This window comes from Rousettus aegyptiacus, unplaced genomic scaffold (assembly GCF_014176215.1).
Source record: "Rousettus aegyptiacus isolate mRouAeg1 unplaced genomic scaffold, mRouAeg1.p scaffold_m13_p_17, whole genome shotgun sequence".
Taxonomy (NCBI): Eukaryota; Metazoa; Chordata; class Mammalia; order Chiroptera; family Pteropodidae; genus Rousettus; species Rousettus aegyptiacus.
In genome coordinates, this window is record NW_023416292.1 from 32,668,333 (window position 1) to 32,684,404 (window position 16,072).

The 16,072-nt window shown below is 39.9% G+C and overlaps 1 protein-coding gene and 1 pseudogene across 2 annotated transcripts in view; both read right to left on the minus strand.

Annotated features, from left to right (window-relative positions):
- Positions 1 to 16,072, minus strand: part of MAGI3 (membrane associated guanylate kinase, WW and PDZ domain containing 3) — a 173,794-nt gene that overhangs the window by 35,505 nt on the left and 122,217 nt on the right. For both annotated transcript variants that reach the window (XM_016124324.2, XM_036235067.1), the window contains exons 6-8: positions 13,645 to 13,724; positions 5,644 to 5,701; positions 1,534 to 1,628 (exon numbers count right to left, since the gene is read on the minus strand). In XM_016124324.2, coding sequence (XP_015979810.2) covers positions 1,534 to 1,628; positions 5,644 to 5,701; positions 13,645 to 13,724 — 233 coding nt within the window. The remainder of the gene's footprint in view (positions 1 to 1,533; positions 1,629 to 5,643; positions 5,702 to 13,644; positions 13,725 to 16,072) is intronic.
- LOC118613119 lies at positions 6,115 to 6,233 on the minus strand (annotated as a pseudogene).

A 16,072-nucleotide genomic window follows, 5' to 3' on the forward strand; every position in this document is an offset into this window, starting at 1 on the left:
CACCTCTCTTGACTTTCCAGCGACGTGACACACACAGTCGACCTCTTTCTAAAACTCATTTCTTTTCACGGCTGCCTGCCCCCCGCCACCTCACCTCCCGTCACTACCCCCCAAACGCCCCACGTGCCGGCCACGCCCATCTGCTCTCCGGCTCCGGGACCATCGTTTCGTGCATCTGTGGTGTTAGACATTCCGTTCCTGCTCCCTGGTATATCTTCTTGCTCCTCTAGAATTCCCATCTGTCTGACTTAACTTTTCCTGTCACTTCGAGACTCAGTGCAAATGTGTCTTCTGCTTTAAAAGTTCCCCTGCCCTCTTGACTTTCTCCAGAAGCAGAGCTGCGCACTCCCTGCCCTATGCCACCATCGTGCCTTTACTGTCTCTATTAATAACAATGAAATCTATTATTTATCGGCCATTTGCCAGGCACCATTGTAAGCACTTTACATGTACTAATTTGCATACTCAGAACTACCTTAGAAGGTAAGTGCTGTTATTCCTATTTTATAGGTGAGGACAGAGACACACACAGAGTTGAGGGAGCTCGTCTAAGGTCACACGGTGGGGATTCAAACCCACTCACCCCGTGAATATTTAACTACCATTCAAGGATGGCACCTGTCACCATGTATTGCAATCATTTGTCTCCGTGAACTCTTGAGGGCAAAACTTGTCTTACTCGGGATCTGTTTTGGATGCCATGTACCTAGTTAAGCATTGGGCACCTGGTAGGTGCTCAGGAATATCTGTTAAACTAATAAGTGTTTGCTCAATCGAATACAAAACTTAAATGAGGGGACCATGGTTTTGAAGAGGAGCTCTAAGAAAGAACGGTCTCTTTCATGGACAACACAGATAAAGGGTCTACTCCAATACTACACTTGTGGCCATGCAGACATCTGGTTATTAACGAGAGATGGGGGACGGGTGAGCAGAATGTAAGAAATTTCTGGGTAGATTTTTCAAAATACACATGGCTAGACTCATCAAAATCTCAGAATCTCTCTCTTTTTAAAATGTTTCTGATATTACTAATACCCTACCATCCCATCTGAGAACCGACGACGTAGGCAAAAATATGGTGGATTGACGTAGTATTTGTTCGTATCAGTTAATGAAGAATCCTGAATGGTCAATGACATTAGACCAAAGTAGTTAGATTGGGAGGAGCTCATCACGAGCGAGAGATCTAATCCAAGTCTGGCCTTGAAAATTAAGGAACAACGCGATCTTCAAATTAAAACCTCAAACCCATTACAAAAACATTTAATCCCTTCTCCCAACAATTTCATACTTTCTATTGAATCGGCTTGAGAAACATCTCAGTCTTCTCAAGATGTCCCAATGTTTGATTAAGATTAGTCCTATCTTTATAGGGACAAAATTTAGACATTCTCTGAATTTCAAAGCCCCCAAAATAGAAAGTGCAAACTCACTTTTATTAATTAGGCATGTAAACTGCATAAGTTATTCTTTTTACTTTTAATTTTTACAAGTTATCCTTAGAAGAAAAGATTGAGGCAAAAGTTCTACCTGGTTTTGAAGACCCGGTATCGGTCTGTCCTAACTGCTTTTTCCTTTTGGCTTCTTCCACGGGATTTTCAAACTGGGTTTTCTGGTTAAGGTGACTGTAAAATGTAGAAAAACGTGCATTTCAGTTTAAGATGAAAGAGTTACATTATCTTAAAATAGACTATCATACCATTCCATCGCCATAGTCTAAGGGACAAACATATTATCTCCAGGCTATGGAATATAAAGACACTGGCGGGGAATAGTGAAAGGGCTTCCAGCAACTAAGAAAAGCCCACGGATTCCTAGAAGTGAAAGCTGCTAAAGCATTCGCTATAGCTTCTTTATAAACGTACCGATACAGCCAATAAGTTTTTAAAACTGTAGCAGAAGCCCTCATATCGAATACAATAAGACGCGTTGGTAACTCATTTTTTTAAAAGGCAGTTAGTGGTTGGAGGGTTTTGTTTCTCTAAAATGAAGCAGCTGTAAAGACACTTCTGAAGGAATCTGAGTACAGAAGCCTTCTAGAATTTTACTGTTACTTTTCCAAATGACTCACCCACATTGATTTAGCAGCAACTAAGAGATTAGCTTTTATCAAATTATATCGCGGGGCTCTTCTACACTTAAATTTCTTCACAATTATGTAATAATTAGATGCATTTAGTAATTACAGCATAAGTCGAACTGATATTTCTGACTTGAGAACATTCACATTGACCCTTGGAAAGCATACACGTCTGTGGGGAAAAGCATGGGGAGATGGACAGTACGCGATTAGCCAACAGTAGTCAATACCCTGTGGGCGAGAGTAAGTTTTGCAGAGGGCGCAGGGCATCGGTCATCCTGGCAACTGGAAGTTGGCTAAGAATGCAACTATTGTACAAAAAATGTTTAAGACCCCAGCTAAGTCTAACACAGAAGCGATGGGAATTATATTCTAACACTTCTATAGTACAAACGTATATTTCAGCCAAATGATACTACATTTTCCAGTAGAATCTATTTGAGCAAGAAGTGACATTCGTGGATACAAAAATTAAACATCAAATCAACAGACTTTCAGACGAGGATTTCCTTTAGTGGGCTGAGTATTACCAAATCTTCACCTAACTGGCCATTGCGAACTTTGACGGTGGTGGCGGAGGCGGGGACAACAGGGACAAAACCACCCCCTCGGAGCGAGGTGTGCTACGTTTCTCGATGTTCTTTAAACGCCTGGTACTGTCCACCCCGTGACAGGCACAGTTATTCAGCTTCAGAGCTCTGCATATGGCAAGGTCTCCTTGACGGTCTCCGGGTTCTGATGTTGCTAAAAACTCACGTGTGCCCCTGCTTCTCACTGCGAGGGGTCATCTTATCAACTGAGTAAACTGTTTCAGCCTCTGTGAAAATGAAGATCTTCGCTGTTAACTTAGGTGCTCTTTTAAAAAATTAGTAGGTACTGACGTTTTACATAGTCTTTGAAAAATAAAATAACTAGAAACTGACACTTAAAAAAGAATAAACCTGCTTAGAAAGAACCTTGGCTCTCTTTAATGTCATCGGCTAGAATGACTCACTTTGCCACCCAGGCAGTGGGACAGAAAAAGTAGTAATTTGTATTTATACTCTTTATAATGTGTGGGAGAAGAGAATAGAAGTATGCAAATGAGCAGTCCTTTTCCTGAAAATTCTTAGACAAAAGAATATAAGATTTTAGCAAAGGGAGTAATTGCATCTGTCACCTTAGACTATCTATATTAAAATGCCACCCAAAAAAAAACAAAACAAAAAAAGTAAAAATATTCTCCTTTTCATTTATTTATATCCACGTTATTATTAAGATGTAACAGATTTTGTTTTCTGTATGACTATAGGAAGAGAGATTATAGATTATCAGAAAAATTAAACGAGGGTAGCAAACAAGCAAGATTAAATGTATAATAATACATAATTCGGGATCTTATCTATATTAAGATTTTGTGTATAACATGTAGATTTTTAACATTCATCTCAGCAAACAAAATCATTATTCCTTCATGAAGGATTTGCCATTTTAAAGCGAATGTGTATTTTGACTTTGTCACCTAAGTGCATCAAGACATTTACCGCAATACAATAAAACAACATCTCTCTAAAATATCTGTAAGCATTCTTATGGAAGGCCTGCCATAAAATTTTTGGACCAATTTTATTTTTAAAAAATAAATTAATCCATTTCAGAAGCTCATCCTCTGAATCAAATACTTACAAAGAAAAACTGCCATCGCAGTTGGTGTTACTACCACGAGGCTCCTGCCAAGAGCAATCATCATGCCATCTGGTTTGACAAACTAAGAAAGCCAGAGAGTAGCCATTCAAGTAACAGCTTTTTATCTCCATCAGTAAACTCACTGCAGATAACTGCGGTGGAGCCCCCAAATCTAACTGAGCTGGGAACCCAGCCACATTCCACAGCTCAGCTGACTCCCTGCTAATGCGCATCCTGAGGACAGCCTGCTCTTCCTTAATCTAATAAATTACCCTCCTGTAAAATGAACTCGTTCTGGGAACGATCACACCAGAGCCTGTTGCGGCTGCCACTGTTGCTTCTAACGCAGGCTGTTTCACGCACCTCCATGACAACTGGGAGCAGGTGACTTCAGGATTCGCCCTGAGGATGCTTCAGTATTATGTCCTTGCTTAATGAAAACCAGATCATTTAGCCCAAGATTTTAAAACAGGCAAATGACTGTTCACCTCTTGACCATGTATTCAAATTCACTTGGAACAGACAATGAGAGAATGAGAGTCGTTATCTCAGAAACCGTCAGCGGCGTCCACGGTACATTAACTTGACTGAAGCCCAATTTAAATAGCCTAAACTACTAGGGGGAAAAATTATTTTAACTAAGTATGCTTTAGAAAAAAATAACCAAAGAGCTGATGTATACTTTTCACATCACAGTATCAGCAAGATATTAAATAGTACAATGGAAATAAGATTAGCAGAGCCTAAGGGTCTAACTGAGTCATTTTCGTAAAATACAAGTTTTTAAAAAATCATTCCAAAAATCTCTCTAAACACAGTGACTCAAGGAACAGCCTTCACATCAGAATAAAGACTATAACACCTGGTATTCCTAGGTGGTCCCGCATCCAAGTACTAACCAGGCCCGACCCTGCTTGGCTTCCACGATCAGACTAGATTGGGCATTTTTTAGGTGGCATGGCCGTAGACCCAGAGATACCTACTTTAGAGATAAATACCAGGAAGTGGCATTTGTTTATACTACATGATAAAAAATTAACAAGCAATCATAAAGCTAGAAGATTCTCATGTCTGCTATTCTTCCAGGTAATAATATCACTTTGCCTTCGCTACCTGGGCAATAGGGTCAGACTCCTAGTTTCCAGGTAAATAGTAACATTTCCGATGCAACTATCTGCCTGGTACGAGACGCCTGACATCAAAATTCTATCTATAGCACTTGAAAAGAAAGCAAACCCAATGGTCATAACAATGCAGCAATAAAATAAATGAAGAAAAGGGAAAGACAAATTAGATGTTGGCATTATCCTAATTTCTCTGGCTAACATAGGCAGGTGCTCGATGCTCCATGCCAACATATATTTATCTTTAAATTTAACCATAACAGCTGTGTAAGAAGCAACTTTCACACAACTTACACACCCCCCTAAAATTACTAACTTTTCCTTCATTAACTCCTTAAAAGAGAGAACGCTTTTAATCATACACTTCAAAACTGAGTCACATGGTACATCGCCCTTAAAGTTCTTTTGATGCTTCCAGAGCCTTACAGCTGTAGTGCTGGAGTGACTTTAACAGTTCATCTAGTCCAGTGCCCTCATTTCACAGTTTTCTATCTAGCACTTTTCTCTGTAGAGGCTGTAGTAAGGACATCATCTCCAGCCATCAATCATCCGGGCAACTTCCCTCCAGCTCTCTATATTTACTTCAAAGCCAACATCCGGGAAGCCCAGAGTCAGTGAAATAAAGGCTCAGGTCCCTGTCATCTCATTCCCCGCATGGAAAAACTTGAAAGCTGGACTGCGCAAGCATCAAGCGCTGTATTCAGCATTCCCTAAGGCTGTACAATGAAAGCAAAACATTTGGGGGACTATTTAGTAAGGTGACAAACTTACTCGACATAGTATGTCCCATACTGAGGGTCTTCTATTTTCTCCCAGCCATAAGGAAGTTCTGTAAAAAAAAAAAAAAAAAATATTGAGTGAAATTCCAGATTTGAAACCAAAAGAAAAGCATTGCTAGTGAGTGAAGTTAAGTGTCTTTTATTTCGTTTTACTAACATTTGAGAGATAAATAGAAAGCCGAGGGCGACGTTCAAAGAACCAACACCGTTTGAGTCTGAGTGCCTTCTTCAATAGCCAGAAAGTGTCTCAGCAAGTTAATCAGACGCTCAGAACAAAAGACGACATTAAACTCGAAGGTGTTTATCTGAATTTCAAGCCATAATCATGCTAATCATTTAAAAATTCACCTGGCATACAGTAGTCCCCCCCATTCCTTGGGAGATATGTACAAAGATTCCCAATAGTTGCCTGAAACGGTGAGTAGTAGCAAACCCTATATACACTTTTTTTTTTTTTTTTTAATGCCTACAGCACCTGGTATTCCGAGGTGGTCTCCCATCCAAGTACTAACCAGGCCCGAAGCTGCTTAGCTTCTGAGATCGGACACGATCGGGCACGTTCAGGGTGGCATGGCCATCATATACACTCTTCTTATCCTATACATACACACCTTTTCACTGAAAGGAAGCACTTTATGGCTTCTGTCTGGCATATCTGAATTGCCAGAGTCGCTACTCTTGTACTTTGGGGCCGTTACTGAATAAAATGACGGTCGTTTGGACATAAACACTGTGTCATTGCCACAACTGATAACCAGGACGGTCGCTAAGGGACTAACGGGCCGGTCGTGTGTACAGCGTGCATGCGCTGGACAAAGGGATGAGTCACGTCCCAGGCGGGACAGAGTGGAACGGCACGAGGTTTCGTCACACTACTCAAAATGATGCGAAATTTAAAGCTTATGAATTTATTTCTGGAATTTTCCATGTAATATTTTTGGATGGTGGGTAACTAAAATGGTGAAAATGAAATCATGGATGGGGGGACCACTGTACCTCATTTAAAAAGCTGGATAACACTGACATAGATACTCACCCTGCCGTCCAACACAAGCAGCTGTTTGTGAAGCTTTGCACTATGACACATAAGACGTGTCAATTATTACTGTCACATTCTGACCTACTTCTCCCCAGAGGACAGTCCAGCCTTGGATTTCTGCCATTTCAGGTGGGCAATCTAGATTTGCTTTAAACCTAATACCTACCTTCCCCTGCATTAACGAGGAAAATTTAACTACCACGGTGCCTATGTAGAATCTGTACTTGTGTATAGAAACAAAGGAATAGCTTACATAAGATTATTATATATAACTTATTCCAGGTAACTGACCAATACAATACAACCTGGAAAACTGAAGGTTTTTCTGACATAAACTGTTCTTTCCAACAAAAACTTACCCTATCGAGAATCTTCTTTTCCCTCTCACTCAGTTTTCCAAGGTAAGGCTGTTTAGGAATCATTTTATTAATCAGACATGGATTAAGTTGGCAGGAATGTTCCTAGCAGGTGGTTTTAGTGCTGTCAGTTACACAAAAGAGCCCAGCAAGAAGGGAATTTTTAAAAACCCACAGCTGTACACTATGATGACCCATACTTTTATTTTCAGTTTCTTTTAGTGTTTTTCTGCTATGCTGAAACACGCACATATACAAATGATGTATACTAGATAATACGCTTAAAATATATTTAATTTTATATCATTTAGCTACAGTTATGATGTATAAACTTTGTGAGTATAACAAATTTTTATGCTTTAATAAAAATTCTTCTTCCACATTCAGAACAAAAGGAGGGAAAAGATGACTAGGCTCTTGATGAAAAGCTCTGAATCACCACCTCCTTTTCTCCTGCATATTTTTCTGCGTGTGTATATATGAGGGACTGGTGGCTTCGAAGCTTGGTGAGTTTTGTGCTTTTCTTTTGAAGGACCTGGTTGAGATGTCTGAGGTGAAAAACATGAGAATAGTTGGAAAGTAACTACTGGGTGAAAACTATAAAACGCAGAACTGAGATACACTTCGGTTCCCTTTGATCCTCCACAGCTAACAAGCAAACGACCATCAATTAAGTAGGTACGAAATTTTATAACCAAGCAACTGCTACATGGAAAGGAGTATTGGATTATATCTGTAAAAATGCTCTATAATAATATTACCAATGCATTATCGTTAAGATCTTCCGCAAAAGAGGTTTTTTTCCCTTATTAGAAATTTCCTTGAACTAGCATGGGAACTGAATGGTGCTGCATAAGGGTGAATTAATTCTACAACTGCATCACAACTGAATTTATGCTTTTGCCTTTAAAAAAAGTTTGGAGAACCGAAGGTACTATAGAGAAACATTCTATTTAATATCTGAAAAATTCACTGAGGATACATTAATACTTAATAAGGATAAAAGATCAACATATATTTCAGTGTTAACCTGGAAATTAATTCAGCATTTTAGTGAGTACTTAAAGCAGTTAGCAACTAACAGATAAAGGGTAGCCCTTTCATTAGAAGAATAAACAAGCTGGTAATTCATCTTATGGGTTACTTTACATGATCACTTTAAACCCTTACTGGTGATACCATTAGCCAGTTTTTTTGCAAGACAGATTAATGCAGATAAAGAAGTAATTATCATTTGTCCATTTAAATAAAGGTAATAAAAGCAAGACTAAAATACCTGGCAATTTTTTACACTAACCAGTGGGTCAATTCATTTATTGATTTTTTTCTTTTCTTCCTTGTTCCCTCCCTCCCTTCCTTCTCTTCCTCTTTCCTTCTTCGATATGTAAAAATAAAAAGCAGAAACAGTTCTTGACCTCAAGGAGCTCACAGTCTAAACAGGAAGACAGAAGAGAGAAACCATACGGTGAAGGCAAACACGAGCCTTTGCGGGGAGTGCAGAAGAACGCCTTCGACTGCCTGGTAAGAGCAGCTGCCAGGAGAGCCTTCCAGAAGAGGGTGATGTTTGAGCCGTCTTAAAGGATGAGTTCGGGTGGGGGAGAGGGAGGCCATCCAGGCATATTGGAGAGCACGGAGGTGTTAAAGCTGCCTGGTGTCTTCAGTGACTATGAATAGCGCGTGAGGGCTGACGTGGCAGCTGTACGCAAGGTGCTTGTCTCCTGAGCAAGCGCTGAACCACGTTTCTGGAGTTTTGAGCTGTACTTTGATGATGATGGAGTTGATTAGGCTGGACTGTGACACGCTTAAATTAATATTTGAGAAAGATTATGGGCAGCAGTCATAGAGAATGAAATGCATGGCGTGGAGTAAGAATAAAGACAGACAAATAAGGAAATCATTCATAGCCCAGGTAAGAGATGATGAATGCTGGAACTAAGGCAGTGGCGGTGGGAATGAAGAGAAGGGGTGGATGACGGGGAGGAGGGACGTCAAAGTGATGGGGCTGAGTGACCGCTGTGACGACGGAGGGAGGAAAAGAGGGGACGAGGCCACGGTGAGCCCCAGGAGCGGCTCTTCTGGCATGACGATGATACAAATACAAAACCTCATCAAATATTTGGTAAATACCTGCTATGAACATCGCTGTGAGACTAGGAAGGAGGTGTTGATTCGGATCTAGAGGCGTTTTGGAGACAGGTAATATGTAAAAAGTGCCTAGTACCAGCAGCCACTCAAGAGAAGGAGAGGACAAGTTGAGGACGAGAACTAGTTTTTAGCTCACGGAACTGGGAGGAAGGGATGTCCTTTGCTGAAGGCAGGAATGGAAGGTATGCAGTTTGGGGAGTGTTACAGTCGAGGGGCCTGTGCACTACCAGGGTAGAGACCATCTTATCCGTCTCTTAGGATTCTGGACCTGGTCCTCAGAAGGGAAATGTAGGAAGTCAAGGGGTGGGGAGGCGCTGTAAAGCCACGGCGGTAGAAAGATTACCTAGACGAACTGGGCTGGAAAAAAGGCAGAGAACAGAAAACCATTGGAGCATTAACGATTTAGGGAACAAGCAGAGAAAAGCAAGGACGGTCAGGGGGACTGGTGTCGAAAGACAGAAGAGGAGACCATGGTCAGCGCTAACGAGTGCCCTGCAAAGCTGTCAGGACGAAAGATCAGGGCCGTGACGAGCCCACCGAGTCTGGCAATCAGGAGGTTCCTGGTAACCTTAAGAAAAGCAGTTTCACTGGAGAAAGGTCCAGGGCGAAAGTCAACGTACTGTGGTTGTGGCATTAAAGAAGGAAACAGGAGGTGGCGTCCTTGAGGGTTTCATTTTGTTTTGTTTGAAACGGGGTTGTGAAAAAGATAGCATGAGAACTATGGGGAGGAGCAGGGTCAAGAGAAACTGTTTATTTACCTTTGAGATAGGAAAGACCTAACCATATTTTCCTGTTAGAAGCGAAAGCATTCCTCCCAGAAGTTGATTCAAAAGGCAAAACTATTTCTGGTAGAGCAAGTAGCTGGTTGGTTCTAAAGCCCATGAGTTTACCTTTCTTTCTTCTACCCCGAAGAGGATTTTTTTCTCATTTAAATATATGAAACACCACTGTCTCCTCATCGTGGAGCTCTATTCAGTTGACCATTTGTTTTCGTCATTCTCTGAGCTCCAGACTCCTGTGAGCTCTCAACATTCTCTGCATTCTTGTTAAAAGGCCTTTACTAACAATTTAATCTTTCTTTCATCATAAAAAGGGTGAGTTGAGGGTAAAATGGATGCCTAATGCATTTTTAAGATAACTATTCAACCAAAACACTATTTTATTTGAATGAAAGATAAGTACGCCAATTAAACCATCAGATGCAATATAAAAACACAGTTGGCTTCTGAATATTCGAGGAAGGAAAGGGCCAGTTTTAGAAATTGTAAGGTTTTTCTAGATGATCTTAAATGTTCAGCAGAATGCAAAGAATATCTTAACTGTAAAAACTTACCTTTCAAATATTATTATTATCCCTTTTGAGCATCTACTCTGTGCAAAGAGCACTGTGGGGAATACCAATGCAAGGCAGATGTAGTGTAGTATGGAAATAGCCTAGTGTAGCATTAAACACCCCCTCCCCCACCCCGCCATTCAGGGAGAAAACAAAGTATACTGCAAAAGGGGGAGAGGCTGGCTGGGCATAAAACAACTAGGCCCAAGGTTCCAAATTGTGGGGTCCCCATCACAGGTGAGTACAGGTGCTATCAGGAAGGCATACCCAGTGTGGGGCAGGAGAGCAGCCCTTATATTAAACGTTTGAACACACCTAGGACACTGAGTGCGATTTTGGTTGCTCTATCTTAAGAAAGCTATACTAGGATGACTATATAATGTATTGTCTAATTTCGAGATTAAATGGGGCACTATTAATAATTATGCTGGGACAATGGGAATAAGCTGGGTTAGTCCTGAGCTAATCAAGGCTTACAGTCACCCTTAATAGTAAGAGCATTAGGGGGACACACTCAAGCAATTTTTCAAATTTCCATAGAAAAGGAAAAAAATGGGAGAAACGTTTCCAGTTTTCCTGAGCCACTTCCCTTGCTTCTCCAAGGGAGAAAGGAATGTCTTATCTGACTGCTGAGGTTTAGAGAATGAATTTAATACGCTTGGTTCAAAGCCTCGTGGGTTATCTCACTGTTGTGAGTGTGGACCTGCCTGCAGAGAGGCTGCGGTCTGGTCTGGTCTCCACCACGTCTGCCCTGTGGAAGGAGGTCTGCAGAGGAGCCCAGAGCTCAGAGCCAGAATGCCTAAGTCTGCCTCCTGCAGGGGTAACATGCTAGTGAGCTCACACAGATGCAGAGCCAAAGCCACGCTCACTTGTCATCTCTCTCTGTTTCCTGTGTCTTATTTCCTTCTCTACTGACTCCAAACTAGTGAATGAAGACAGGCTTATTATTTATTGCCTCACTCCAGAACTTTGAAGACACCAGAAAAAATATTTTCAAAAAGGATGATCAAGATAATCTGGGGGTAGAGTAGCTTCTTTCCTTCCTGTCCATCTTTCCTCCTTCAAACACGTAAGTCTCTATTGAAGGCACATACAGACGAGTAAGACAACATCATCGCTCTTATGGAGTTTAGGTGTCTAGTCACACTGCAGTATAGTTAGTGCTGCGATAAACATATGCCATTACACAGAGGAGAGAATACCTAATTCTGACCTAGAAGAGAATGACAGAGGAGGCTACAGAAAAATTGCACTTTAGATTTGAGCTCAGAAGGAACAAGGCTGGTTCCTGGCAGATAAATGAGCATACAGCAAAGGCAAAGACAAAAATATGTTATATTTATGACATGAAAATACTTTGAAAAAGAAATACAGAATACGGTTCAATTACAGAAAAAAATCTTCAGTATTTCACCAAGGAGTCTAGACTCTTCTGCTGACAGCAGGAAGTCATTACAGGTATCTCAGCAAGGAAGAGGTAAGAAAGCAGTTGTATTCTAGAAAGATTAATAGGCAGAGTAGCCCAAGTGTTTTGATCAGACAGCCTTCTCAGTAAAAAATGTGAACATGTACTAAGATATATTTATTCCTAGATATATGTACTACTCTACTAATATGTACTGAATAAAGCACATACAAAATACAGATTTAAAAAGGAGCCGAAGACTGAAAAACAATTACTATTTTACCTCACCGTGGTTTTAAAAGTGGAAGGAGGACAAAGAAGCCGTCGGCTCTGCCATTTTCTTACTGTTAGCTCGGGCTTGCATTTGTTTTATCTGCAACTGGCAGTGTCTTTGTGAAATTTTTTTAAGGCACATTTCAATTTTGTGCGGATTAAAACTTTGGAGCGTAGTCTTTGAATCCACGTGACGGGGCACAGTGCCACGTCCATGCTCCCTTCAGGACACTCTGACGTATCGAATCAGTAAAACTGCCATTGCCAATGTGGACGTAAAATAGTAGAACAGCTTATTTTTTTCCCCGATAGAAACCTAAAAAAGAAGTTCTAACATTTTCTTCCTGTACACCAAAGTAAGTTTTGAGTGCCAGTATTTTGTGAAAAGGGATATATTGGAAAAGTAACTGTAGAATAGGATAGATGGACAAATAGCTATGTGAAAAAGCAAATATGTATCGAAATATTCACTGTATCATCTCAATGGTGGGAAGATGTGTATTTACTGTAAAATTCTATAATTTGTATGTTGAAAACTTTTCATAGTGATATACTGGCAAGGTATAGAAAAAAGAAACAACAACAGAGACTGGATGATTACAAGGATGGTATCAATGACAGAAAGAGGGGTGGGCTGCGGAGAAAAATGTTAAATTTAGTTTTAAATATGTTTATTTGTAGTGCAATCAACAGGAAAGTCTGCAGGAAATACAGAAACAGAATTTAGAACAGAGTTAAAGCTATGAAAATAAAGACGCTCTACAGGGAAAACAGGAAATGGCAGAGAATTGAATTGAAACATTTAATGGGCAGGAAAAAGGATGCCAACGAAAGGGATATGCCTGAGAAGACTAATACCACATTCATAAGCTTTCAAAAGTAAAACTCTATATTATCATATATTCTTGTTTACCTTTACAGTGGATGATCTCATCATAAAGAACTTACTGCTGAAAGCCTTACAGACAAGGAAAGTATGTTTAAAAATAAAGATTATTTCTTGAGGTATAATTTATAGACAACGAAACACACAGATCTTAAGCGCTCATTTCATGATCTAAAATCAACGTACGTGCTTGTTCAATTAGAACGCATGATGGGCTACCCAGTGGTTAGGAATGTACCAAATTTATTTAAAAACTTATTTAGAATTTTTAAAGTTTGTCTTTGAAACAAATATAAAAATAGGGGTGCTAATTTATTTTTATTAATTATTTTTAAAAGATTTGATTGCATAATCCTCAAAAAGAGAAAGACTCTCATAAAATTAGATGCAATGACAAAATTACCAGAGTCAGCTGATTGTTCTATCTACCCACTGCTTATTTGCGCATGTGCATTATGGTTTGTTTAGGATTTTGGAAAAAAATCTGTTTATCTAGATAAAAAGAGCAAGAAAGGATTAAGAGAATACGTATGGTAGAAAAGGTGTCTGACTCTACCTCCGTCTTCACAGTCTTCAGGGGCTTTGGCTTTCTTACAAAGACGAGGATCCAACCAGGTGGTCGTTTTGGTATTGTGGCTGTAGAATAAAGATTTCAATTAGAAACAGTAAAATAAAGACGGAGAAATATATTTCAGAGGCAAAGATTAAAGGTGACTAAAAGGCATATGATGTTTGACTACAGGCTCCGTTTGCGTGCCTCTGACTCAATGACCCGATTGTTCTCAGTCTCTTACTCCAAAACTGCCCTAAAGGAAAGGTAATGCTAGAGGCACCCACTAGAGAATGAAGACTCTACAGAAGGGGTGAGATTCCAGGTGCTGAGTAACAGGCACTTAAGCAGTCAAGATGTTCCAAAAGGTGAGCGCACAGCCCCACACTGCATCATCCAGCAGAGAAAGCTGCACTTGGAACCTTGCTTGCTGGCTGAATTCCTTCCTCCTTTCCTTCAAAAAATAAAAACACTGTATTTCCTGAGTCACTGTGATGTGTGAGCACTGTGATGGGGGCTGGAATATACAGGTGAACGCACAATCAGGTAGACCTCTCGACTCGCGGGGGCTCTTTAAAATAAACCAGTGCAGAGTTAAATAAAAAGTTTTAAAGTGTCTGTTTCTGCAACTTACAAGTAAAAATGATGGATATAATTAAACTCGATGCTATGAAACTAAGTTGTCATCAGTATGCACCATATATATTTAACAGTAAAAAAAGGTAGAATAAAAAGACACTTTCACACCCCTTTTTATGAAGTAGGTCACAGGTGCTTTCAAAGAGCAGTGTCTATTTAATTTCATTTTAGGTCACAATCAATTCGCTTCAGACCAGGTCACCACACAGAAGAGACACTAATATCACAGGGCTGAGTAGACAGAGTTTTAGCTTAAGTATCTGAAATATGAGGATAGTAAAGAAAGAAAATCTCATGAAGAAAACATACAGGAAGGCAACAAAATGTAAATTGATGTTCTTATCAAAGCAGTGTGAGGATATAACAATGAACAAATGATCTTTTCTCGGTGTCTTTAACATAAGATTAACTCGCTAATCTCTACACTGACAACTCTTAGGAAATTAAACCAATGGCTTCAGGGAATTGATCATTTCTATACCGTTACTCCTGAGCTACTTACAGAGCCAGCTACAATGCAGCGCCCCTGTACCCAGCGCCGGGTATGACGCTAGTTAGTAGACGTAGAAGCACTCTTTGTAGGCTTACCTCCTATCTGCTAATAGGTAACCTAAGTAGGAGAAACTGGGATTGTTTCTAGGAAGTCTGAGTTCCTACTCTGTCAGAGATAATTTCCTCCAAACTAAAAGATGTTAAATCGATTTTACTAAAATAAAAAGGATTGGGACTCCAAAGAAGCCTAACGACAGGCAGACTGTTGGGGGGGGGGGCGGGTGGAATTATGGATTTATCTTGCTACATTCAATTCAAAATTGCTACTTTAGAAAAGCTTAACTTTGGTTTCAATGATCTGAAATTGTTACTGCTTACGTAGCAGAAGTAGGTAATCCACTAGGATTTTACCCAATATTTCCGAAGGTAAAAGTTTGCCCATAGGGGCTAAACCCACAGCATTAACAGCTAAAGACTAATATTAACATTCTCTTTAGAATGCATGACTTCACAGCAGCCGTCACAGACCAAACACATTAGCTTTAGCAAACAAGAGAGCTTTATCCAGCAGCGAATAATATTCAACTACATTCTGGATATTAACCCCTTATTAGATACATGGTTTGCAAATGTTTTCTGCCCTATTTTGCAGGTTGCTTTTTGACTACTGAATGCTTTCCGTTGCTGCAGTTTTTAAGTTTAATGAAGTCTCATTTCTGTGTTTTTTGTTTTTGTTGTCTGTGCTTTTGGTGCCATATCCAAGAAGTCCTTTCCAAATTCAATGTCATGAAGCTTTCCCCCTACGTTTTTTGTCTAGGGGTTTTACAGTTTCAGGTCTTGCAGTTAGGCCTTTGATCCACTTTAATAATGTTTGTCTATAAAGACGTTTCTTGTATAAATTCCCCACCCCCTGTAATTTACCAACTTATCCCTGTTTGCAGGGCGAAATACTATCAATGTCTCATAAGCTGCTTCTAAAGATATTCCAGTCACTTTTAGTGACTCTACATCTTACTAGAGGGTTTAGTTCTAAAGTCGGCATGAAAGTCAAAAGTCTAACTTACTCTTGAAAAATACCTTAAACTGTCCATAGAGAAGAATACACCTGATTTTTATCTGTTATGTATAATCCTGGTCATTAATGTTTATATAAATGTATAACATAATCAATAATTTGCCATCTATGGTGAAAAGAACACCATGCACTCAAAACCTGTCTTTTAAACATTAGAATATCACTTGGCACAGTAAGATGCTCACTCTGTGGGAAGGATAAGGAATTTGGGACCAATTGAGGAAATGC